The sequence below is a fragment of the Rattus norvegicus genome, chromosome 18 (genome assembly GCF_021556685.1).
Source record: "Rattus norvegicus strain SHRSP/BbbUtx chromosome 18, alternate assembly SHRSP_T2T, whole genome shotgun sequence".
Lineage (NCBI taxonomy): Eukaryota > Metazoa > Chordata > Mammalia > Rodentia > Muridae > Rattus > Rattus norvegicus.
In genome coordinates this window covers 53,408,173-53,433,462 of record NC_141551.1, presented here as the reverse complement: position 1 = coordinate 53,433,462, position 25,290 = coordinate 53,408,173, and the positions used below count along the sequence as shown (strand labels likewise).

The following is a 25,290-nucleotide window of genomic DNA, read 5'->3' as shown; positions in this document are numbered from 1 at the left end:
ACTTTGGATTCAGCTCGGGAGAGGTGGCCCTGTTTGCACTAGACTTCCTTCAGTGACCTGCTCTTAATGAGAAAGCTATCTCTACTGTGGCAGCTTGGGCATGTGGCCTCCCTCTACTGTGTGGTGGGTAAAACTTCCCTTTCCATGGTGACAGCATCCATTTGGCTGTCCCGAGATCCTGCCAGTTTTGTGTAAGCACAGGTGAAGGTTGGGTTTTGTGTAGTACAAAGGACAGGGGGTGGTTTTGCCAAGAGCTCCCCATCGAGCAAACGGAACCGGATGATGTCAAACAAACACTTCTCAGTGTTCAAAATCCCAGTGGTGAGTTGCGATCCAAAGAAGTAAAGGTGGAAACTCCAAATGTGGGCAGAATCAGGAGGTGCCTGAGACCTGGGACTTCTGGCTGTCTCTCCCTCTGGGTAGCCTGCTCTGCAAGCCCCTCTAACCAAAGCAGAACAATCTGGTCGTAGCTGGTGGGAACTGTATGGGAGCTTAGATGTTCTGCTGGAAGGCAATGGCGGTGTGGGTGATCTCTCTAGGGATCCAATTGCCCTGAAGGGAGACTTGAAGACTTCAGGCCTTCAGATACACCAGGGATGTGGGATTCCTCACTGTGGAGACTTAGGGTTTATGTATCATTTGAACAATAGGATTTCCAAAGTGAGCATCCTGGCCAAAGCACCTCTCCCATCTCAAGAGGAATAACAGATAGTTAATTCTAGAGCCAAACATGAATGGCCAGGGCTGGAACGTAGACTCAGTTCTCAGCAGGCACGTGAGGGATCCAGGGCATCTGACACTTTCCTCTGGCCTCTCTGGATACCCACACTGTCATGCACACACAGCCACCCACGCACCCACATACAATGCTTTATTTTTAAATTATTTGTATGTGGGGGGGGGTATGATGATTAGAAAATTTTAAAACTCCTCTTTTCCCGTGACACAACCACCATTTTATACCAGAACAAAAAAAACTTTGTACGTAAACTAAAAAATGCTGACTTTAAAAGCTTCAGTAGTCTTGAATCTGAAGTGCAGGGCTTCGGGCAGCTCCTCTTGGTGCTCTGTAGTATGCTGTGTGTTCAGGAGCAAGGCTGCATGGGGCAGTGAGATACAACACTATAACTGGAGACCTTAGAGGCAGTGTGTGCGTGAGGAGTTAATCTTTGGTGCTTGCGTGCCCAGAAATCTTCTAACGTTGCCAAATTTCCCTGATATTGTGTGACACTTGGTCACTAGGATTGCAACTTCAGGGGACAGGTATGGCAGAACCCATCCTTTGAGGGGACAGGGAACACAGTTAAGTCCTCTGAGCTCTGACCCGCTGCTGTGTGCACTTGACCGAGCAATTCCGTTAGACATTTACTTCGCAGCTAGCATAGGCGTTTGGCTTTAGGCATTGTATTGTCGGACCTATCACAGTTACTTTGGTGGTTCATTTCCACATTCTCTGTAAATTTGTACAGTTTTCTCTTAGCATTTGGTGGTTTTGTTTGTTTGTTTGTTTGTTTGTTTGGTTTGGTTGGTTCTGTGTTTTTTGTGACAGGATCTCACTACCTGGCTCCCGTGGCCCTGCAATTTACTGAGTAGAACAGGTCTTGAACTCACCTAGAACTGCCTGCCTCTGCTTCCTGAGTGTTGGGATTGAAGGTGTGTGCCGCCCACCGTTTGCCCTCATTCTCAAAGACACTTTATGCTGGGTTTGACTGACATGGGTTAATTCTATCTGCCCATCTCAACTGTGGCATACACTAAGTCGGCTTCCCCTTCCTGCCTCTTTCTTGTCACTGCTGGTGAGAGGTTGAGCTGTCTGGTGGCGACTTCCTCTTTCTGACCTTCACGAGCTGGGAGGCAGTCTTGCTGGCATGTGGTGGCCTGTATGTGTAAATGTTTTAGAAATTAGTCGAATGGCCAGGACCAAATCTATATGTGGATGGACTTATTTTTTTTAAAACAAAAACACCTTGGCCTTTTCTGTGTCTAGTTTTATTTACTAAGCAATGTTAACTATGTGGCGAAAAGTTAAATGTATTTTGTGGGAGTTGAGCTAAAACCTGCTTCTAGTTGAAGTTGTTAATTTAAGTTTTAGAAAAATCACATCCTAGAAAAACACCCCTTGGAGGGAAAATAAAGATGCTTTTCGGGTACTACATTAGTGTTGGGGGTCTTTTAAGTGACTCCACAAAGGAAGAATGAAAGACTGATAAGTGGAAGTAAAGCTTTTGAGGTTTCCAAGTCGGGGTAATTAAGAGTCGGGCTAAAACCGGTTACTGATTGAGCTTGTAAATCAATTTCTTATTTACGGAATTATCCTCAACTAATGAGTATATAGTGTTTTCTGGTTTCAGGGGGTTTGGCAAGAATAAAAGCCTAGGTGTTTACAGTAATATGTGAGTTTATTGGTGATACTTTTAGAGATGTGAGGGGATGGGAGGGTGTGAAGAGATGGTTTGTAAAACAAAGGCATCTGGGCATGAAGATGTGTGTTTGAGTGTATGCCTGTTACACACATGTAATATTTGTGCAAATGTGCATCATGAAACTGTGCTGTCTATCAAACATGGATGAAGCAGCACCTGGTGGTTTATATGTGATTTCCTGAATATTCATGAAGTTCAGCTTCAGGGTAACTGACAAAAATCAAAGCCTTGATAACTATGCATGTTTCCATGACCCGTCCATTGGTGAAAGTACAGTGTTGAAGCTCCCCAATACTAATATGTGGGGGTCAATGTGTGATTTAAGCTCTAGCAATGTTTCTTTTAAGAATGTGATGCCCTTGCCTTTGGGGAATAGATGTTCAGAGTTGAAATGTCATCTTAGTGGACTTTTCCTTTGATGAGAATGAAGTGTCCTTCCCCATCTCTTTTGATTACTTTTGGTTAAAAGCCTATTTTACTAGGTATTAGAATGGCTACTGCAGCTTGTTCCTTGGGTCCATTTGCTCGGAAAACCTTTTTCCAGCCCTCCTATTCCATTTTACTCCATCAGAATGGCTAAGATCAAACAAACAAACTCAAAAGACAGCACGTGCTGGCGAGGATGTAGAGCAGGGAACACTCCTCCATTGCTGCTGGGAGTGGAAACTTGTACAATCACTGTGGAAATCAGTCAGGCAGTTTCTCCGAAAATTGGAAATAGTTCTACCTCAAGACCCAGCTATACCACTCTTGGGCATATTCTTGAAAGATACTCCACCACACCCACAAGGACACTTGGTCCACTATGCTCATAGCAGTTTTATTTGTAAGAGCCCGAAACTGGAAACAACCCAGATACCCCTCAACCAAAGAATGGATACAGAAAATTATCCACTTACACATAAAGTCCATTTACACAACAGAGCACTATTCAGCTGTTAAAAACAAGGACATCATGAATTTTGCAGGCAAATAGATGGGACTAGAAAATATCATCCTGAGTGAGGTAACCCAGATCCAAAAGGACATGCATGGTATGTACTCACTGATAAGTAGATATTAGCCATAAAGTACAGGATACCCACCCTACACTCCACAGACCCACTGTGTTGGTCTGCTTTAGGCAACCACAGTTTTGAGATTTCCTGGCTATAGCTTCCCTGTCAGATACTACCACACAACAAACATCCTGGTCCTCTGGTTGTTATGGTTTTTTGCTCCCCTTTTCTGTGGTAACTTAGCCTTAGGTGTACATTTATCCTTTGGAGTTGGGTACCCCATGATCAGTTGCTCTGTGCATTTTGACCCATTATGGAATTCTGTAATGGTCTCTGTCTGTTGCAAAAAAAAAAAAATTAGCTCTTTTGGTTGAAGAGTGAGGGCTAGATGTATTTGTGGGTCGAATGGGTGTTGAGGATGCACTTAGAAATTGTGCTGCTTCAGGAAAGTAGAGGTAGCAGGTTCTCCTCTTGGTCCATGACCTCATCAGTGTCTACAGTGTGAATATCTAAATTGCTGTAACAGCATCCGTTTGCCGTGAGTGTGCCCACATTGTCAACCAATCGATACCTTTTGAAGTAGTTTACCAACAGGAACTAGGATCAGTATAAAGAGAACAAAAATAAATACAACAAAAAACAATGGTTGATTAATCTTGAAGTGTGCATACCACAGAAAACTAGGGTGGATCACAGGAAGGGCAGAACGATGGGTATAACCATTACTGAAAACCAGGCAGGCTTGAAACAGAGTTAGACTGGGTTTGGGTGGCAAGTCACTGCCAGTTAGAAATAACAATTTCCCAACCTGACTAAGGATTAGATTAAAATCAGAGTAAAGACAGAAATATATTTGATGGAAGGAGGGCCTTAGGCAGTGAGGATAGGGATTGTTAAGTGATGCCATGTTAGGATAAACAGGAGGGCAGAAGAATGTTTATTATTTTTACTTAGGGTGCTGCTAAGTTTTGGGTTCCTAAGCCCAATGGATGTCCCTAACCTTTAAGAATTAGAAAGAAAAGGACAGATTGATGTATATGGAAACATTAATTATCAGCTGTTACATACTTTAAGAACAGTATAAGAAATGTTAAGCTTCTGTTAGAGTTAGTCTACATAAGTTAAGCCTTATTTAAACTATATATATATTATATACACATGTACTGTATATATCATATATGTGAGATATATGTACTGTATATCTCATATATGTGAGATATATGTTATATATATACACACAGTCTAGAGGTTAAGACCGACTACTGTTCTTACTACGACGTGTATACTTTCTTGTTGTGATTAGTACATGAGGTGAGTAGAGGGCTGGGACAAACATTGTTAAGTCCTGTTGGCGATATGGACTGGCAGACCTTTGAGATTTGCCCAGCTGTGACCAAATGACACCGGGTGCCTGTGTGTGACTCTGGAGTCTGCTGTCCCATGCCAATGATGATTAAACACAGGAACTTGAGGGAGAATGCTAAGTGAATGCAAAGCACTCAAAGGAAAAGTGAGAAACCAAGGATCAGACAAGCTTAACCCAAGAGGAAGGACCTAAATTGCATGTCCATCAGCCTTTTTTTTTTTTTTAAATGTTTTTAAGGCAAAAACTGGTCAAATATTGAGGTAATTTCTATTGAGACTGGGCTTATCCCAGGGTGTGCCAATTAGAGAGTCTGTGCAGATTCTTCTGGACCATCCATGGAGCTGACGGTGTGCCATGAGCTCCCTGCTCACCCTGCCCATCTCTGCCTTAGCTGTTGACTCTGGTCATCTGCTGGCCGGTGGCACTGGCCAGCATTGACTGTGGCCAGCATTGCCACTGTTGACCTTTCAAGGCATAGTTGTTAAACTATGTCTTTTGTTCTCCTGTTTTTTGTGGCCAGCTCACAGATTCATACACATTGGGCTCCAACCTCATTAGATGTTAAAGAAGTATTAAATCAAGAACCTGACTTCTCAGGCCAGACACAGGGCTCAATAGTTAAAGATCCAGAAGACCAGAGTTCGACTCCCAGCACCCACACCAGGTGGCTCACAAGCACCTGGAACTCCACTTCCAGGGTAGCCAACTCTTCTGGTCTGCACAGGCACGAGCCCACGCATGCACATACCCACGACACCCACACATCCCCACCCAACCCTGTGTCCCCGTACACACACACAATTAAAAATTATAATTTTTTTTAAAAGATCTGACTTCAGATAATAGAGTTGCCTTGGAATTCCCAAAGGTCAGCATCTGGAAAAGTTGAGAGCATTGCTTACCAGAAAAAGACCAGTCTATGATTAAGAGGCAAGAACTTCCTTAAGAGCACTCCTCTGACCCTAGTCTCACGGGAGTAGCCAAGGGGGAACCCAGGCTCACACAGATATGGAAGATAATAATGAGAGGGTGAAACAGACTGGCACAGCCAACGGCGCACTCACTTGAACAGCAGTTTTTTCTCTTGTTTGTAAGTTGTTGTTATTTCAATATGTAAGCCGGGTGGCTGGGTGGTTCGGTCACACCACCTGTATTGGGAGCCTAGCTTTGAACTGTGGCAAGAACTCAGAATCCAGATCATATCTGTTAAAGTCTAGGTGAGACAAAACATCAAATAGAGACATTCACATCAGCCACTATAATAGGAGAAAGCATTTAGTCATCCTAGTTTGCCTGCTTCTAAAGAGCCACACTCAGAAGTAAACATCCTAAAACCTCTGCCTTCAGGTAAGTCCTGGTTGCTAGACTCCAAAACAGTAGATGACTCAGCTTCTCTCTCATATTTTTTTTTTCTTTTTTTTCCGGAGCTGGGGACCGAACCCAGGGCCTTGCACTTCCTAGGCAAGCGCTCTACCACTGAGCTAAATCCCCAACCCAACAAGGACCATTCTTATTTAAAGCAGCCCTAATGGTAACAGATTGCAAGATCTATTCCTTTCTGGTCTTCTTCTTCCTCCCTTTTAGAGCGCCCCCTGCAGGTCAGGCGGGCAAATGATTCATGCCCAACCAATGCCGTGACCAAATCAGAGGGACCACACCTGCTAAGCAGGGTTCGCTGATACTCTTCCTTATCTCTTCTCGGGACGACAAGGATGAGGCCCCTCTTACCACAGGTGTGCCTAACTCCCTTCACTACCAGCAACTTTTAGATTCTGATCCAGCCACAAACAAAGAACTAATCAAAGCTTTAACAATTTAATCCATAGCTGTTATTGGGGGGATTAGGAATGTATGAACCCCTAGAAAGCCTAATGAAAATGACTGCACGGGGAGAGAGGTGTATGAAGGAATGATGTGTAGGCCTTCATTTTAAAGAGCTGGGATACACCAGGATTGAAGTATGATTATGTGTGGTGCTGGGCATAAACAACTTTGCCCGTGCCAGGGTAGCAGCTTAAGTAAGCTTTACTGGTAGATTCTGGTGAAAGCTAGAAGGTGACAGCTTGAGAACCTTTGTTGGCCTCAGTGTATCAATACATAACACATCTGTGCTGTGTGTTTTCTGGCCTGGGTGGGGAATCAACTGTGAAGTTTATGTTAATACGACTAAAATCCCAGGTGTGAGAACCCAAACAAAGGTAACCGCTGTGGATGCATCCAGGAAGCAGGCCACAGGCAGAAGGTAGGCTGTGGTGCTGAGCCTGGGGTCGAGTAGCTAACAGGAGATGCTGATTGAATCAGCCTTTCTGAAAGAAAGAAAGAAAGAAAGAAAGAAAGAAAGAAAGAAAGAAAGAAAGAAAGAGAGAGAGAAAGAGAGAGAGAGAGAGAGAGAGAGAGAGAGAGAGAGAGAAATCAGGAGTGAAATGACCTCCATTCTTTACAATTCTCTATTTTCTGGAGGAAAATGTAATTTTGAAAGCTTAAATTTAAAAGAAAAGGCAAATCTTTGACTCTGTAAGCTTCTTGGAGTGAGTGTGGCTTTCCATTCTATTTCCACCAGTGCCCTTCCCCGTTCTCAAATTATCCTTGTCATCGTCTAGATACCTAGGAAGAACATGTTAGGGACTCAGTATTCACAGTTTAAGCAGAACAATTGTAGACTGAAAAATAATTAGTCCTGTGAGCTCTTTCTAGCTGTCTCTCTTAGCCCTTTCCTTCCATCCCGTCCCCATTTCCTCATTTCACCCGCTCAACTTCAGGAACACTTCCTACCAGGGACCTCCCTCGTACATATACTTGGCTGGGGAGCAAGTGATGATTTACACTATCCTTCCTGACCTCCATTCTGGTCTATCCAGACAGGTAGTAGGACTCTGCAGCCTGCTTGCAGGAGCCCCTCCTCTCACCTCACCCTTATTCCCTGGGGACTTTGCCTCTTGGTGCAGACCTAAGTTCTCCCTATCCGTTTCCCTGTCCCCCTCAGCCATTCCTCCAAGTCCTCCATCTCCATTCCTTTGTGTCACCTGTGGAGTCACAAACACACTTTCTACCAGGGACTTCACAGCCACCACACTTGCCTAGAATCCAGAGTGGGCAGCAGCAAGCCAACAGAAGATTTGCCCATATTAACGAGAAGCTGGGATAGCCACACTGAGAAGTAATCCAAACAGCACAAGTCCAGATGCCTAGATCCCAGTGCAAAACACAAACAAGAACCCGCCAAAACATGTGCATCACCCGGAAGTCAGAAACTTTATTGTAATAATTGACCCAGAGAAAAGTAACTCAGCTGAAGCGCAAGACAGGGACTTCAAAATAGATGATTATTAGTATGTCCAAGAACCTTAAAGAGGATATGAATAAATGCCTTAATGAAAACCATAGAAACACAGTTGAGTGAAATAAGGAAACAATTCAAGACATGAAAGGGTAATTTAACAAAGAAATATAATTACAGAAGTAAACCAACACTGAAATAAACTAGAAATGAAAAACTTAGGATGTCAAACAAAAACCTCCGAAGTAGGTCTCACCAACAGATTAAAAAGCATGGAAAAGAGAAACTCTGGTCTTAAAGACTTGAAGAAATGGATAGCTAACTCAAAGAAAATGTTAAATCTTAAAAAAAAAAAAAATCCAGTCACAATAATATCCAGGAAATCTAGAACACAATGCAAAGACCAAACCCACAAATAACAGGTAGAGTGGAAGGAGAAGAAACCCATACACAAAAAGGCACAAAAATATTTTTAACAAAATCATAGAGAAAAATTTCTCCAGTCTAAAGAAAGAGATGTTTAGTGTGTTACAAGAAGCACAGAGAACAGAACTGAAAGAAACTCCCTATGAGACATAAGACACAATAACCCAAATACTAAATATACAGAACAACAGCAAAAGGATACTTCAAAGCTGCAAGGGGATAAAGACCAAGTAACATAAAAGCAGGCCCACTAGATAATACCTGGCTTCTCATAGGACACTTTGAAAGCCAGAAGGGAGTGGATCTTCTGTGAGCTAATGGACCACAGATGGTAGGTAACTCAAACTATACCCAGCAAAACTATCTGTCATAATCAAAGGGAAATAAAAATATCCTACAATAAAACCAAATTTACATAATATTAACCTCGTTCCACAGAAGGCACTAGAAGGAAAACTCCAGTCTAAAGAGGTTAGCTACACCTAAAAGGACAAGAGGAGTAAATAACCTAGAAACAGAAAATCAAGAGGGAAAAAAATACCCATACTGCACCAATAAAATAGCAGGAATCTGACTAAAATATTAGCAAATATGGCTTTGGTGCTGAACTTGGTTCAAATATGATCACATGACTACATCTAACTACAAAGAGAGATGGGCAGCTAAACACTGTACTCAGCTGAACACTGAAGCTGTCAGGTGGAAATAGATGAAAAAAACTAGAGCTTTGTAAACAGTAAACAGAAATCAATAAACGCTCTTTGTTAATGGCTTTCAATGTTAATTGCTTCAATTTTCTAAGGAAAATATAGACTAACAGATTTGATTAGAAAGCAGGATCCAACTCTCTTCTTGAAGAAACACACCTAAGAAACACACTTCACCAACAAGGATACACATCACCTCAGGATAACCAAGAAAGAGGTATTCCAAACAAATGGACCCAAGAAGCAAGCAGGTATAGCTACTTTTAAATGTGGCAAAATAGACTTTAAACTAAATTTTGTCAGAAGAGACCAGAAGGAAAAAAATCCAAGAGGACATTACAACTCTAAGCACTTATACACCAAACACAAGGGCACCAAAGCTCATAAAAGAAAGACTACTATAGTTAAAACCACTAATTGACCCTCACATAGTGATAGTGGATGAATTCAATACCTCACGCTTATCAATAAACAGGTCATCAGACAAAAACTAAACAAAAATGATGGAGTTAAATAAACCCATAAATCAAGTGGACCTAAAGTTAGCTACAGAACATTCCACCAAATACTAAAGAATATACTTTCTCCTCAGAGACTTAAGGAATTGAGCACATATTAGGGCATAAAACAACTCCCAACAGATGTAAGAGAGCATAACACCCAGAAACCACTACGGATTAAAGCTGGATATCAATGACAATCAAGCTATAAAGAAGTATAGAAATCATGGAAACCAAAGAAGTCACTGTAAAATGAAAACCGGGTCAAGACAGAAGTCAAGAAGAAAGTTGAAAACATTTTAGAATTGGATGGAAATGAAAACACAGAAAACCGTTGGGACAGAGTTAAGGCAAGTTCATAGCATTAACTGTCTACATCAGAAAACGAGTGACCTTCTATTAATAATTTGACAGCATTCCAGACAGCTCTAGAATAAAAAGAAACATAAAACTTGTAGACAGGAAGAAATAACCAAACTCAGCAACAGAATCAATGAAATACAAATGAGAACCACAAAATAGAAAAAAAATTAATGAAACAACAAACTGGTTTTTTGGAAAAACCAAGAAGATTGTCAAACCCTCTCCCAACTAACCAAAAGATGAAGAAAGAAATCTAAATAAGCAACATTTGAAATGAATAGAGCAATATTAACAATGAAGGACATTCAGAGAATCATAAGGACATGCTTTAAAACTCTGTGTTCTAAACCAGAGAACCTTTTTATAAAAATGATCTTCCAAAGTTAAATGATGACAAAATATCTCTCAACTAGAAAAAAAAGAAAAAAAAAAAAAGCGCAGGGCCAGAAGGATTCTACCAGACATTATTCAAAGAAGTATTAATGTCAATGCACCTTAAATTACTCTATGAAAACAACTGGCAGGATACTTCCTAACTCTTTTTATAAACCCACTATTATCATGATGCCAAAACCACACAAAAGCCAGATTAATAGGAAAATTACAGACCAATTTTCCTTATAAACATAACCAATTTTCCTTATAAACATAGAAGCAAAAATTCTCAATAAAATACATGAAAAATTAAATCCAAGAACACATAAATAATTATCTACCAAGATCAAGTTGGTTTCATCTCTGAGATGCAGGTATGGTTCAATATACGTAAATCAATAAACATTATCCACCATATAAACTGAAAGAGAGAAACCATATGATCATCTCATTAAATACAGAAAAAACATTTGACAAAACCCAATGACATACCTATATGATAAAAGTCCCAGAGAAACTAAGGACACAAAGAACATTCCTCAATATAATAAAAGTAATTTCTAGCCAGCTTACAACCAACATCAACCAAAAAAGAGAACCTCAAAGCAATTCCACTAAAATTAGAAACAAGACAAGGCTGCCTACTCTCCCCACACCCATTTGATACAGTGCTTGAAGTTTTAACTAGAGGAAGAAGACAACTGAAGTTCAAGGGGCTAAGAATAGGAAAGAAACCAATTACCATCGAAATTACAACAAAATTCTTTACAAAAAAAAAAAAGTAAAAATCTTTAACTTTATATGGTAGCACATACAGGATAGCTAAAGCAATCTTGAATAATAAAAGAACGTACCCTCAGCTGTTGACCCACACACATTGGAATTCCACATGAACTCATGGACCGTGAGTAACCAACCCCTGACCTAGTTCAAAAGACTGAGGCTTTCCTCATTTTCTACCCCCAACTCTCTCCCCCATACATGCTCCTGGCCAGTTTCCCCCCACCCACTTTTGACTCTTAGCTACACTTTCCAAATCTTATTTTGGACTTGTTCTGCCACTGTGGCGACTAGACTAGCCTCCACTCTCTGCCCCTCCCCCATGTCACAGCGAGAGCTAACAGAGCTGCCTTTCAGAAAGCAGTGCCTGCCCTGAGCTCTCTGCTTCCCCTGCCTGCCAGCCCAGGCCCAACCCAGGGTCCCCCAAGGGCCAAAAAGCTAGATCCTTACTTGCCCTCTCACTACTGTTGCTGGGCTAGAAACACTGATGGCCACAAATCTATGGGGGCACTGCTGCGGGCTGCTGTGGCTAGTGACAGGGCCTGGTGCCTAGGAGCAGACACAGCTCCTATCATCCCTTCAGGGTCTCTGGAGCTTCAAGTCTTAGCTCAACCGAATACCAGGCTACCTTTCACAGTCTACTTCCCCACAGAAGAATTGTTGGAGTATATTTATGCCATGAAGTAACATCTACGGTGTAAGGAATGAGTTACATCTTGTTAAGTAGGTGGCCAAAGGAGTCCCAAGGAACCCCCAAACCACATGCTATTCTCCAAACTATTAACTGCTCTCCAGAACCTGAATGGTAAGTGAAACACCTATCTGTGTGTGTTATCGATATCGACCAATGCTAATCAATACCGCCCAGCTAGCAAACACTGAGACCCACATCAGCAACCTGCCTGCAAGATGCACTGGTGTAATAATGGCAAAAGCATTATGGGAGTGATCGATCGCTTTTGGTTGGCTGGATTTTAGGCCCACTCAGTGAGGTGAAATCTAGACCCTGACACTCCTAAAGCGGCCACAAACCCGAGATTAGATAGGTCAGGAGCCTAGGGGAAAACCTAATACATTACTTTGCTAAAGGAACACAGCAATACAGTGACTAATGACATATGTCTCCCTCAACCCTCATCAGTTAAGTGTCCTGTTTTGCAATAGATGGGAAATAACAGAGAAACTTCTTACCATGAATGCTAAGTCACAGAGACCCACTACTGGGACAAAGGGCAGAGTATGAAAGACTTTGGAATACTCGGCCCTAAATGAATGCCTTCATCAAACCCTACCCCTCAGGGCTCAGGAATCTATGCAGAATGGAGCAGGGAGATTTTAAGAGCCAGAGGTGATGGGTGAGTCCAAAGAAGCAGAGTCTTGCAAATACAACTGGTGCACAAATGAATTTAGAGAGACGGTGCTGGCACGCACAAACTCTGTGTAGGTTCAAGCCAGATGGGGTCCCAGAACTGAGAAGGAAAAGTAGACACGAGGTCCCATCCCTAACAAAGAAGTTATTTGCAACTGATACCTGGACAAAGGGAGAAACAGTTTCCTCCAATAGATCACGGTATTCTAGCCACACTCCAGAGCAGGCCCCAGCCCAACAGCTGCCCAACAGAAAGCAAACTCTGGAGTGTGTGTGTGTGTGTGTGTGTGTGTGTGTGTGTGCGCATATGTGTGTGTATCTGTCTGTCTGTGTGAGTGCATGTGTGCCTGTGTCTGTGTATATGGGTGTGTGTGTGTGTGTGTGTACTTTTTGTTTCAATTTACTTGTTATTTGTCTTGCTGGTCTGTTGCTTGTTTTGATGTTTATTTTTAATGGATATTTTTGTTTTGAAAGAAAATAATGTTGGGAAAGAGAGCAAAAAACAAAATACTAAAAAGAACAAAGAACCAGGGTCTTATTGGTTATTTAACAGTGGTTTTCAACCTTTTTAATGCTGTGACGCTTTAATACAGTTCCTTGTGTTGTGCTGACCCCAACCATAAAAACATTTCCATCACTACTTCAGCAGGATAATTTTGCTACTATTATGAGTTGTAACTGTCCAACACACAGGACCCAAAGGGGTTGCAACCCACAGGCTGAAAACTGCTCCCCTAAACATTGCTCAACTGGGTTACTGCTTTTACAATTGGTGTCACTGGGTTTAAAATGTGAAAAAGCAAGCACACCTCCTATCGTCCTCCACGCAGCTCGGTAAATATGAAAACACCGCCTTTTTAACTTTAACATTATCTCTGCATATGTCTGTTATCAGAGATGAGAAAGTTGAATCTACACTAGCCTATGAAATGTTTTTCTTTAGGCTAACTTACGTCTTCTTCCACATCAAAATCTTGACAATTTTCTAACAAAAGCTTTAGCAATATTTTGATAGGATTTTACTGAGAAATGGGTCAGGCTTTTAATTCAAGGATCACTCACCCTATTTCATGGATAGCTGGGAAATGGGACCCTGGTCCAAAAGGACAGCAGGCTGAGGTAAACCTATATGCCAAGGAGGCAGAAAATCCCCATCTTCTCTAGAACGAAGATTCTGAAGTCTTATTTTGCCACCAGATTTATAAAAACAATTAGACTGACTCATAAGCCACCGGTAGCATATCTTGTCAATCTACTGTCTAAACTACCTGAACAAGTCAGAATTAGTGCATTTGAGGACCACACGGCCTTCACCACGGGTTGCTCCAGGCTCTAATGTCCTCCTGGTATAAATTAACAAGTGCGTATCAACTGTAACTTCCCCTCAGCAGAAAAGAGTAGCCCTACTGGTTTCTGTTTAAAATTAAAATATCATAGCGACTTTTGAATCCTTATTAGACTCTTAAAGATCTGGGTAAAGGGACACAGACAGGAGCGTACTTGGAAATAAACAAAGATCGAGTGGATGCTCCTACTTGGTCTCAGCTCTTTGATGCGACCTGGAACAGGCATCTGTCTGCAGCTGGAATGTTAGGCAGCCTTGAAGGGCAGAGGGGGACGAGAGTTTGCAAGGCCTGCTCTGTCTTCAGATGTCTCACTGAAGAGCAGTGAAGGCACAAAGCCCGCTTTTGGCCAATGTCCTTAGCAACCTCCATCACCTTAGCAACCTTTGGAACTGCTCGAGAGTAAAGGCACGTGCGACACACTGAAGGGTCCACATGAGCAAGGGAAACGGCTTTCTAAAACTGCAAATCAGCTTACCAAAATAAACAAAAAAATCCCTGGAGCAAAAAACATCAACTTAAACTCAAGGAGCATGACTCCCTTTAATCGTTTAGTTTCCCAAGGAGTCTGGCCCCAAACTGGGGATTAGAAAAGCTACAGCAGTGTAAGAGCAGCCATGCTGTGCTGTGCTCTGAACTCTTCAGTAAAATGTCAGAAGACTAGAGGTGGGAAACGACTCACTCCACTTCCCCAAGGCCACCTCAGACACAGACACCGAGGGAGTGTTAGTCACCTGAGTGACATGAAATCACAGGGCTGGCAAAGACAGGTAAAAGCAAGAGTAGATATTAAAGTTTTAATGATTCCACTTCCTTTATTGCAGTAACCTCTGTACGGAGCAGCAACTGCAATACTCGGGGTTAAAACATTACAAAAGCATTTGGGACAGGTACAGTACAGTATTATCAAAATATTACATTTTCAAACTTAGCAGATCATCACCGGAGCTCAACTCATTAAATTATTTCCATAGTCTTAAAAAAACAAAACAAAACAAACCACACACACGTCAGGAGAGCCATATGAGAAGAGTGAAGGAAAACAAAGCAGGAAGGAAAAGATGAGACAAATGAATATCTGATTTAGTGAACCGTTAATCATCAACGACGTTCTCTTTGAACGCACTCAAGTTTTTAACTTATCCCAAGAATGAGCTCAAATGCCACTGCGTATTTTTAAGTTATTATCAATGATTAGGACTAAAACATAATTTGGCATCAAAATAATCAAAACAGCGTAAAATGAAAACAGCTCTAATACTAGCTAGATGTCTAAGAATTAACCGTTGAGAAGTTTCGTTTTAGAGTACTACTGCAACCTTGAGAACGTCTGGCCTGGCAGCTCGTGTTAGCTGACGACGGAAGGCGGTTTTCAAGAGTAGAGAGCTGCTGCTGGCATCACTTCACAGTGTCGCCACCCTCCCTGTTAGGTGCGTTGAGATCCATTTTATGTACTTTGAACACACACGTATGATGTATGACATTTAGTTTCTGTAGTACAGATCACAATGAAGTTTCCTGAATGAGGGAAAACCTTTAAAAATAAAAGGCAAGTCTAGCTGTGTACATTTCAAGATAGCAGCATTCAGCCCATGCCCTAGTATCCATTCAGAAGATCCACACATGATATGGTTTGCTAATATGATTCTTCTATACTGCCCTAAACTCTGCAAAATTTACAATAAATGGAACAATATTATATTATAATGTAAGAAGAACTTGGAAAAAATCACTTAACCTTGTTTTCTTTAATATTCTGAGTGGAAACGAGAAGATATCCAGCTGGTATTAACGCAGTCTGTTTTCATGGAGCACAAGTACTACACTACTGAAATGCTTTTCTGACATTTCCCTTAAGATGATGAAAGTCTGCGCTATGTTCTCCACTGAAACTTACAGATCATCTACTTTACATAACTGGATAACTGTACAAAGCTACACGATGTTCTTTCAATTGTCTTTGTCCTCCATGAAATCTGTAATGTCTTGATCTGACTTGAATGCTTACTTAAAAAAGAAAAGAAAAAACTAAAACAACAACAACAACAAAATCTGTAACCTACCAAATCATGATCGCTTTAAAATCTGAAACACTGGCAACATAAATTTCATTACATATACACATATGCACCTGTGTATGCAAAACATACACACAGACAGACATGTGGACATGAATCCCTTGAAATGTTTAGAAGATCCTTCCTTGAACTTAGACACTTCACATTAACGACTGTGTATAAAGCGTTCAGGACAGCGCAGGTGTGCACGCTCACTGTCAAGTGCACTTGCAGACGACAAGGTCAAATGCACAAACTGGCAGTTTTCTTTAACGCAAGTTTTAAAGTATTAAGAATGGATTAAATTTCAATGTTCGGAATAATCTGTTCAAACCTGAGTGTATTAAGACTAAATGTACTTGATACTTGAATAAATTAAGCCTAAAACCATTTCACTAAGAAAACAGTGGTCCATTTAACCATTGATAACATTGTCATCTTTCTTTTTAAATAAAGGATGGCATAGGATAGTGAAATCCCCATAGTTTTTATTGAAATGCTCTAGTAAATGGCAATGCTTTGTCTAAATTTCCTCGAAAAATACCAGTTAGCATGTCTTAAAAGTCCCTCCCATTTGAGAGGAAATTCTAAATTAAAAGAGATCTTTTAAAAACAATACAAATGACCTCAAGGTTTTGCTTTTAAAAAATGTGATTTTTTTTTTTATGTTATAAATGAAGTACTGGGTAGATCGTCAGTCATCTCTATGATTTAAAAGAAATAATAGATAACTCTAATTGAGAGATAGAAACGGTGTTCGGGCCTCTCTTCCCTAGCTCTAAGTATCTATTCATATAAACCTAACCTTGGGCTCCATTTTTGGATACTTTCTCCACATATTTTATTAGCTTGTCCTACCCTCTTCAGTATCCAACAAACGCTTTTACAAAAGTAATACGAAACACACAGCTCTCAACACTAACTGGTCAATGGGAGGAGACAAGCAGTGTCCACTTAGGATGACAGAGATTAGAAGTAAAAATAATGTCTGAAGGCAGAGTTTAACATTCTATAAATGTACAAAAGACGATAGATCTATGGATGAAATTTGGTTAATTTCAGAAGGCACCTCAAGGCTAAAGGCTTATGTACTCCTTTCAGCAATCAAAAATAACTCACTCTTATTGCTGTCAAGTAGCAAAGGAAAACTTTACTCTCAAGAACTTCAGTCCAACAAGGAAGAATCAGCAGTCATAAGACTGAGATCTGGAGTAGACTAAAACCGAAGTCTCCACAGATCTATCAGTGGAGCAACGTGTCCATGTGCTTTCAAAGAATGAAGTAGTGAAACAAAGACCCAGTTCGCCACTGTGATGCTGCGGTGTTGCTGACGATCCAGTCACTCTGACTAGGCACTGAAGTACCATTCTTAGAGGGAGTCCATGGGGCAGGACAATTAAGAGTAGAAGGTAAGGACGCTCTGATGATTCCCACGAACCAGCAGGATTGGTGGCAGGTCCTTAGACAGAGCTTCTAACCAAGCCATGTACAGCGCGCTGGACACAGCACCCTTCCGGGCAACTGGAAGACTCCTAGGATCAGAATGAGAGAGACACTGAGGAATGCAATTATTAATTAGGTCCCATCCCTGTGGTAAGATATTTCTGACTGAAGGGATTTCTGTATAAATATATCAGTGACTTCTTACATATTCTCATTTCACTGTCCCCAGGTTTCAAAAGATTTTCAAACATCTGTCTATAAGATTAGGAATTATTTGAACTTCAATACCTATAATTCATATTTAGTATGAATTTCAAACTTTGCCTTGACTAAGGATTCTTAGAAGAAAAATATATAACTCAGAAAATGAAAATTAAGATGAAAGGTGAATTTACCTTTTCTTGTGAATCTTAATTTCTATTTATAGAGTATGGAAGTGACTTTTTGACCAATAAGAATTCATTCTAAATTTCTATGGTTTACTATCTTTCATTATGGAAATCTACCTACCAACAGCACAAATTGAAAATGTGCTAGGTTACCGTAACAGTTTAGTGTCATAAAGTTTTATCATTTGTCTTGGTTTCTAGGTGCCCAACTTTCTCTTTTCTATTAAGGAACACAGGATTTAGAGCTGAAGAAATCCAGGTTTAAGTCATCTCTACTTAACACAGTTCAGTAGAGGAAACAGAGGCTCAAGTAGGCACCGACACTTATATCTAATTCAAAGACGGCCTGCCTGTGCAGAACACAGCTGCGAGGGAAACATGGGGCAGGTTCAGACATGAACTGCCATCCCAAGTTAACCATCGAAATAACTATCTTTACGAGAAACTTGTCTGGGATTCAAATTCTACTGTGAGAGCCTTTCCTGTGCCACTCACGCCTGTGGCTCTGCCAGGAAATCAAATAGACATACAAGTTCAGAAAACATCAAAAATGTACTTCGATTAATACAAAGGTATAGTGCATCTCTTGCCCATTAAACTGCTAGATCCCTATCGTGAAACAACCACATTTGAAAGTTTGAGGTTTCCCTTTTATAGATAATGTCCTTCTGATCAACTCCAAGTACTCAGTAGCCAGGCCTTGTCGACTGAAAAGCAAAGGCAGCACTTGAGAGGCAAAGACTCAGGAGCAAGATCAGGCTGAACTATAGAATAAAAGCAACCATAACGGAAACACACAAACCAACAGTGCTCGGACCATCGGGAACCAGCACACTGAGCGGATCTAAGGCCTGGGCTACAAGAGGGAAATCGTGCCTGGTGCTGTGAACAGGGTCAGCGCTCAAGGCTCGGGATGTCAGTGGCCCTAGTGGGTAACCTGCTTCTAATGCAGTCAAACTGCCTTCTAAGTATGTTTACACTCACAGTTGGTGCTGGCCTCCGCCTTGGTCACCCGTCTTTGTAGAGGCCAGTGGCTAATGCAGACTCACAATTTATCAAAGTGCCTAGTGAGTGACTGAGTTCTCAGGCATAAATGTTATCTTTTATCACACGTGTGCCCTCTACTCTCCATCCAGAATGGTATAAATACAATACTCAACATATGAAAATCTAAGAACCTTCTAAAAACCATTAAGTAATTAATCATAGCAAAAACAGAGAGACAGATACACAAATGCACTTTCATAAATAGCCTACAGCTTGTTCCGATAATACTTACATGACAATAATATTAGCTGTGCTTGAATGCTCCTTTAATAATTCATTTAACCTGATCTGCCGATATGTCTGAAATGAAAAATGACAGAATCATTCCTAAATACCCTGCAATTAGAATTGTGAACAGTGTAAGTATAAGGCAGACTATAACAGTGTACAGTGTGCGTGTCCATGTAGCTTTGGACGAGACCTTTAGCACTGCCAAAGAGGGAGACAGAGAAAGAAGAAAAAGAGGAGGAAGAAGCAGAGGCAGAAGAGGCGGCAGCATCGGAGGAGGAGGAGGAAGAGGAAGAGGAAGAGGAAGAGGAGGAAAGCAGCAGCAGCAGGTGCTACCATGGTTTGTAAAAACAAACAGCACAAACAAAATAAAGTTTGTGTGATAAAATAACATTTAGAAACGTATTGGGTGCTGCTTCCCACATTCATATATAAATGGCCTTAATGGAAGCTGACTTTACGTAGCTGTGCTAAGTCTCAGTGCTTGGTGTTTACAGCATCAGCAAGTGTACTAGGTTCAGGTGGGAGTGAAGGACGCGTGCCTTGGTCTTGTAGAGCTCCAGCTCGTTGTCTGTGATGCGCCAGGGCTCATCCTCTTTCATTTTGTCTGCAATATCCTGCTCTTTATCATCCTCGTGAAGTCTGTATGGCTCAATCATGTCATCAAAAGCGACGATGCTTTAAAGAGTACAGAGATGCCAACAAGCTTATTTTCAATTATGTATCAAGGACATACTACATAGTAAACGATAACTTGTAACAATCTTTATAATTGAGGTAGAAACAGCAACCCCCACTCTCTCACTGAGCGGACTTAGCTCTTGCCTGTGTCAGTCCCTCAACCTAGACAGCGTCACATTGGCCAGAATGATTCCTGATTGATGTCAAATACAACTTTACTCAAACAGTGAATCATTTCCCTATAAATGGAAAACATAATTCTTACCCCAGTCCTGTACCTTTTTAACATATGACTAAAAAAAACTACAATTATATCTAACAAAATATGCAGACAGTAACTGTCTCTCTGTGCCACTTTATAGGAAGAGAATCCGGCGAGTAGGAACTCTGAATAAAAGACTCTGACAACAGTGATTACAGGGAACCACTCAGACCTTCACAGTGACGTAACGGATGGAAGCAATCACATGACAAGCTGGGATCAAACACTTTCACAGACTGTGCACAGGAAGTACCTGAAACTTAAACCTATTGGAACTTCTGTGGCACTAACAATTTTCAGAAAGCATGGAGAAATGCAATCCCCTCTGAAAACCAATCACTCCTGAAAGCTTTGTCCTGAAAGCTTCCTCCAGTCTCACTGGCAAACAGATCACCACACGGTTTCAGTGTAACTCGGGACAGGGAAAAGGCCCAGGTGATCACTTCAAGTCAATATCTGTAACTGCACAGGCCACAGGACCTGGAAATTTGTACAGAATAATTTATCCAGCAACTTACTTTTCCTTTTTTGGTTTGGTGTTGATGTCTCCTAGGACCATGATATCGGAGAAGTCTATTCGGAATTTACTGAGTAAAGTAGCCATCCTATGAGAAGAAGAAGAGCGTCAGACGGGAGAGGATGCTCACTGGCATTCTCACTCCCTGCATATTTGGGAAGATGACTCGGACAGAAAGTCTATCAGCTGCTACACGCATTTCCTGAACTAGCTCCTACTCTCCATTAAAAAAGAAACCATTGAAATTGCCCAAGTAGAGACAACTGTAGTCTGTCTATCTTCCTGCTTACTGTATGTGGCGGTCAATCTTCACTGCGTTTGGAATCACTTAGGAGACAAACTTTTGGCTGTGCCGCTAAGTAAGTTTCCAGAAAAGCTGAGCAGCTATGCTTCTGTTTCCTGGCTTTAGACACATTTGACCAGCCAGCACACCATTCTACTATGAACTATATCCTCGAACTGTGAGCCCTCCCTCTTCTCAAGGTGTCTTTGAGGCACCTCATGGCAATGAGAAAGTAACTAATATAGCGCCTGCTGTGCATGAGCAAAGGCTGTCTGTAATGAAATGAGACAGCTTAAAAATGAATTTAAGTCAAAGCATACTAGAAACATATATTTAATAACAAGAAAGCCTCTTTTAAGTTACTTTTGGGTTATTACTTTTTAGATTTATCTTAAAATAGCTTAAGGCACAAATAAAACTTTCAAAGTCATGTTGAAGATTCAGTTCATAAAAGGGGAAAAAAAGCTCATGGATGGATTTGTCTTTGGTGATGGTCAGGGAAAGTATACCAATCCTGCCAACATTTGGTAAATAAAGACCCAGGTCTGGGTCAGGAGCCATGAAATACCAGGCGTCATAACAGAAACCTGAAGCACCCAAGAAAAGCAGTCAACAAAACGAGACCCAGTGTGTAACAAGCATCACAAAGGGAGGTGTGACAAGTGTTCCCCACACGATTCACTGCTGACGTGCAAATTCCTAACTGGGTTCTAGTACATCCTAACTACAGTCTGCTAAGTGTTACAGAACTACAGGACTACAGGACTAGAATTTAAGAAAAGTGATATAAGTGGTCTCAACTGTTAGTTAATTCAGGAAAGAAATGTGCTGGAGAGAGAAGGGGGAGAGAGTCAGACCCCGTGCTGAGGACTGAGCTGGGTTTAAAACAAGGAAGCACTTTATTGGGTAACAGTTTCCTCCCAGCTTGATACACTCTATCTTGCAGAGAAGGGTTACCTTAAGCAGGAAGGGAACCCAAAATAGCTTCAGGAAGTTCCTGAAACTGACATATTATATTCACTGGGTTTGTCCTACCCAGAGGAAACAACAGAGCTGCTGAGAGTCACTCTCAGACAAGCCAAACTGCAAAGACTCTGAGCTGTTTGGAAGCAGGAACCAGCCAAGCTGCTCGGATGAATGAGGTTTAGACCAGAGTTTCCTGCAAAAGGCACAAGGCCACTCCAACCTGCTGAGCTGCCTGCAGGCTGTGTAGTGCTCTAGGTGTCACAGCTTCTGTAATCTGTCACCCACGCTGGGGTGGGCTCTGAATGCAGCTGTCTCTGAATCACTTCTGCTCCTGCAAGTAACCTCTCATCTCTAATCCTGTAAGTAACTCCAATAAAACCCATCGGTTCACCAAGTTGGACTTTGGTAGTGTCTCTACGGTCATGTAACATGCTCCCTCCTTATCTGGAGTATGTGATGTTGTATCTCCCAGGAAAAGTCTTGTTGTACAACACATTTGCATAGATGAATGAGGCAAATGAAGAGATATGTACACAAGAGATAAAACAAGTAGACCAAAATGCCCAAAATCCCCAAATTGAGGACAGCGTGAAGGACGTATTTCGAGTGGGGACAAGATGGAAAAGGACGAGACCATCAGAACCCCACTGTCACGCTGCAGCACTCACGCTGTCTAGAATGTTTACTGAGCTGTGGAAAGATCAGTCAAAACCCTCAGACTTTCTACATAAGACTGGGAGCAACACGGGCAGTACCCTGTGGAACAAAGTAAGGAGAGACACGCTGGAAGCCACTCATGGCAGTGCAGACCAAGACGCACATGTGAACTCCTGGCGTCTCCAAGTCCACACAATCACTCCATATATAAAAAGGCAATGCCCACGCACTCTCTTAGGTATTAGTAAAGACTTTCTAAAATGCAGTGTTTAAAATATAACATATGGAAGAGTATGTATTTATAACTTAAACATGGAGGTGAAATTAAAGAGAATGAGGTTCTATTTAATGAGACTTTTGCAGTATGGTTAATACTTCAGGGCCCATGTAGTTTTTATTTTATCAAATCTCTATTATGATAGGGCTAGCTGAATAATGTTCTCCAACTTAAAACAAACTTACGCTCTCCGGTCATGGTCTATTCTGTTTATCTTTCCACCAATGAATACTCGGATCTTACAATCTTTCCACTTTTTCTTGGTTGTCAGAAGATAGGGTATCAACAAGGTCAAACCTGAATAATAAAAATATAGTTAAGTCCTTTTTTAAATGCTAACGCTGAAAACAAAAGAATTTAGTTTCAACTTGGTCTCAAAAAACTACAATTCAAAGTAAAATTCTTCTTCTGTCTTCCCTTGACAATTCTGTGAGGGAGGGAGGTCTAAGAGTTGAGGTCCAGTCCAAGAGTTGCAGTTCTATACGTAAGTGATTAAGTCAGAGGATGGCCTAGGCAGTCAGAAAGGAAGCTGCATATGGAAAGGGAAAGGGAATGGACACAGCCTAGAAGGAGCACGCTTCACACTGAAATGAGAGAGGAAAGAGAACAGGGAGATTGGAGCTGGCTTTAAAGGTCTATACAGTACACACATTAGAAATTCTCCCAGCTCTGTCCACTGAGGATCCTGGTAACAAAGTATCATCCAAGAAGCCAGCATAGCTTCTTCTAAACACTACTCTTGACTAGAAGGAACCAAGAGTTCTTGGATAAAAGGACTTTTCCAGGACAAGGAAGGGACAAGCTCAGTATGCCATCTTGTTTCAGGAAGGGACTCCCAAACTGTGTGCCTTTTGACAAGTGAACACATTAAGTCATTCTAGAGAAGCAAGGGAAGATCCTGCTGGCTAGATGTGGACAATCTGAACCAAATGAATGATGACAACACGTCACATCCTTCTGGATAACGTAAGAATCAATGACTGAAAATGAAGAGGCAGGCTCTTCGTTACAATGAACCAGCCAGGTGATGAGGAAGGATTGATGGGAGTGACAATGTAAGAGTCACGAGACATGACTGAAGAACGGTCTATTTGCAGAACCTCCAGAAGCCCTACCAGCACATCTGTAATCATAAAGAGGGGTAAGCAACTTTTCAGTGGATATGCCTGAAAAAATACGCTTTACTCAACATGACACTCTTGGTGAGACAGACAGAAAAAGCACAGTACCACTTCTCTGCTATTTCTATCACAGATTCATAACTTGAAACTGTGACTGATCTGTGATTTGTGCATTCCAAATTCAGTGACATTCCATAAACTGGAACTATGATGATTAATAAAATGGCATAGTCAAATGTTCAAGGAAGAGCTAAAACATCTGCTCCATGAAGGACCCTGAAGAGACATAATTCTCACACTGATCCTTTTGCTGTTTGAGAATGCTCGTAAAACCTTAATTAATGGGGTAAACACATGAAAAATGTGTGCCACTTCATTTTTACAACTTCGGTAATTCTTTGTAAAAGAAATACATTAAGAGCCTTACCTCCATCATCAAAAAGCCACCAGACATCTATAGTATTCTTCCCTTGTTTTTTCTGAAACTGTGTGCTAGCTTCAAGAAGCTTTTGGTCAGCTACATTTAAAGGTGCCACGGGGCCCTTGGATTCTGAAGGATTAAGCAAAAAATTATGACATAAGGGAAGTAAATGCTAAATCTCTTTTTACCATATTCCTAGAACTTCCTAGCATTTGTAAATTTAGAGATTTATATGCAGATAGCTGTATATGGCTTCCATCATAAGCCTGAGGGAGCTTATAACAGATACTTTGAGTACAAAAACGTTCCTTTTATTTAACAATAGGCAAACTCATCCAAATTATACTAGTGTCTAATATTTTGGCAAATACACAGGAATTCTAAATACCAAACAATCACTAACAAAGCTTAATTTTTTTCTTTTGGAAAGCTATTTTAGGCTAACCAATCAAGCTTTACACTTGTTCCTTAATATTTCTTTATTATCTGGTATCTCAATGAGTTCAAAAGTATTAAATAAAAGATGTATTTGCAAGATGATTGGAGAAACACCAATCACTCTTATAATTATCAGGGAAATGTGTTCGTTTATCATCTGTCCCTCAATATGAAATGCCCAATTTTAAAGCCATATAACTACATCTTTCTCTGAGGAACAGAAAGATGGTGGGAACTCCTTGGAAAGGATACAAGCTTGCTGCATGTCTGAAAGAAGTTCCCAGTTACATTTCTAGGAATTAAAAAAAAAAAAAAATCAGCATGGACTCTGAGCAAGCAAATGGCTTTTACGAAACTCCAGTACAACTTTGAAAACAAATCCACAGAAGGACCTCTGGTCATTTCCCAGAAGGTCCATCATTCACTTTCCATGCTGCCATGATGTAAAGCAAACATGACAAATGATTCTGCACGATGAAATATGGCTACCAAACCACACTGCTCCATAACTCTCACCTCTCTCTCCTTCTCATAAAATTCATGTACGCTGACATGACTGTATCTCCCAAACGCAGC

At 41.1% G+C, this 25,290-nt stretch overlaps 1 protein-coding gene across 2 annotated transcripts in view; it reads right to left on the bottom strand.

Annotated features, from left to right (window-relative positions):
• Window positions 1-14,710: 14,710 nt before the first annotated feature.
• Slc12a2 (solute carrier family 12 member 2) overlaps window positions 14,711-25,290 on the bottom strand; it is a 68,155-nt gene continuing 57,575 nt past the window's right edge. The window contains exons 21-26 of one of the 2 annotated variants that reach the window (XM_087593547.1): window positions 24,283-24,405; window positions 22,920-23,031; window positions 20,553-20,639; window positions 19,634-19,769; window positions 19,096-19,163; window positions 14,711-17,516 (exon numbers count right to left, since the gene is read on the bottom strand). In XM_087593547.1, the coding sequence (XP_087449673.1) occupies window positions 17,381-17,516; window positions 19,096-19,163; window positions 19,634-19,769; window positions 20,553-20,639; window positions 22,920-23,031; window positions 24,283-24,405 (662 nt within the window). In that variant the 3' untranslated portion in view covers window positions 14,711-17,380. The remainder of the gene's footprint in view (window positions 17,517-19,095; window positions 19,164-19,633; window positions 19,770-20,552; window positions 20,640-22,919; window positions 23,032-24,282; window positions 24,406-25,290) is intronic. The other variant, NM_031798.2, reaches the window with a different exon arrangement.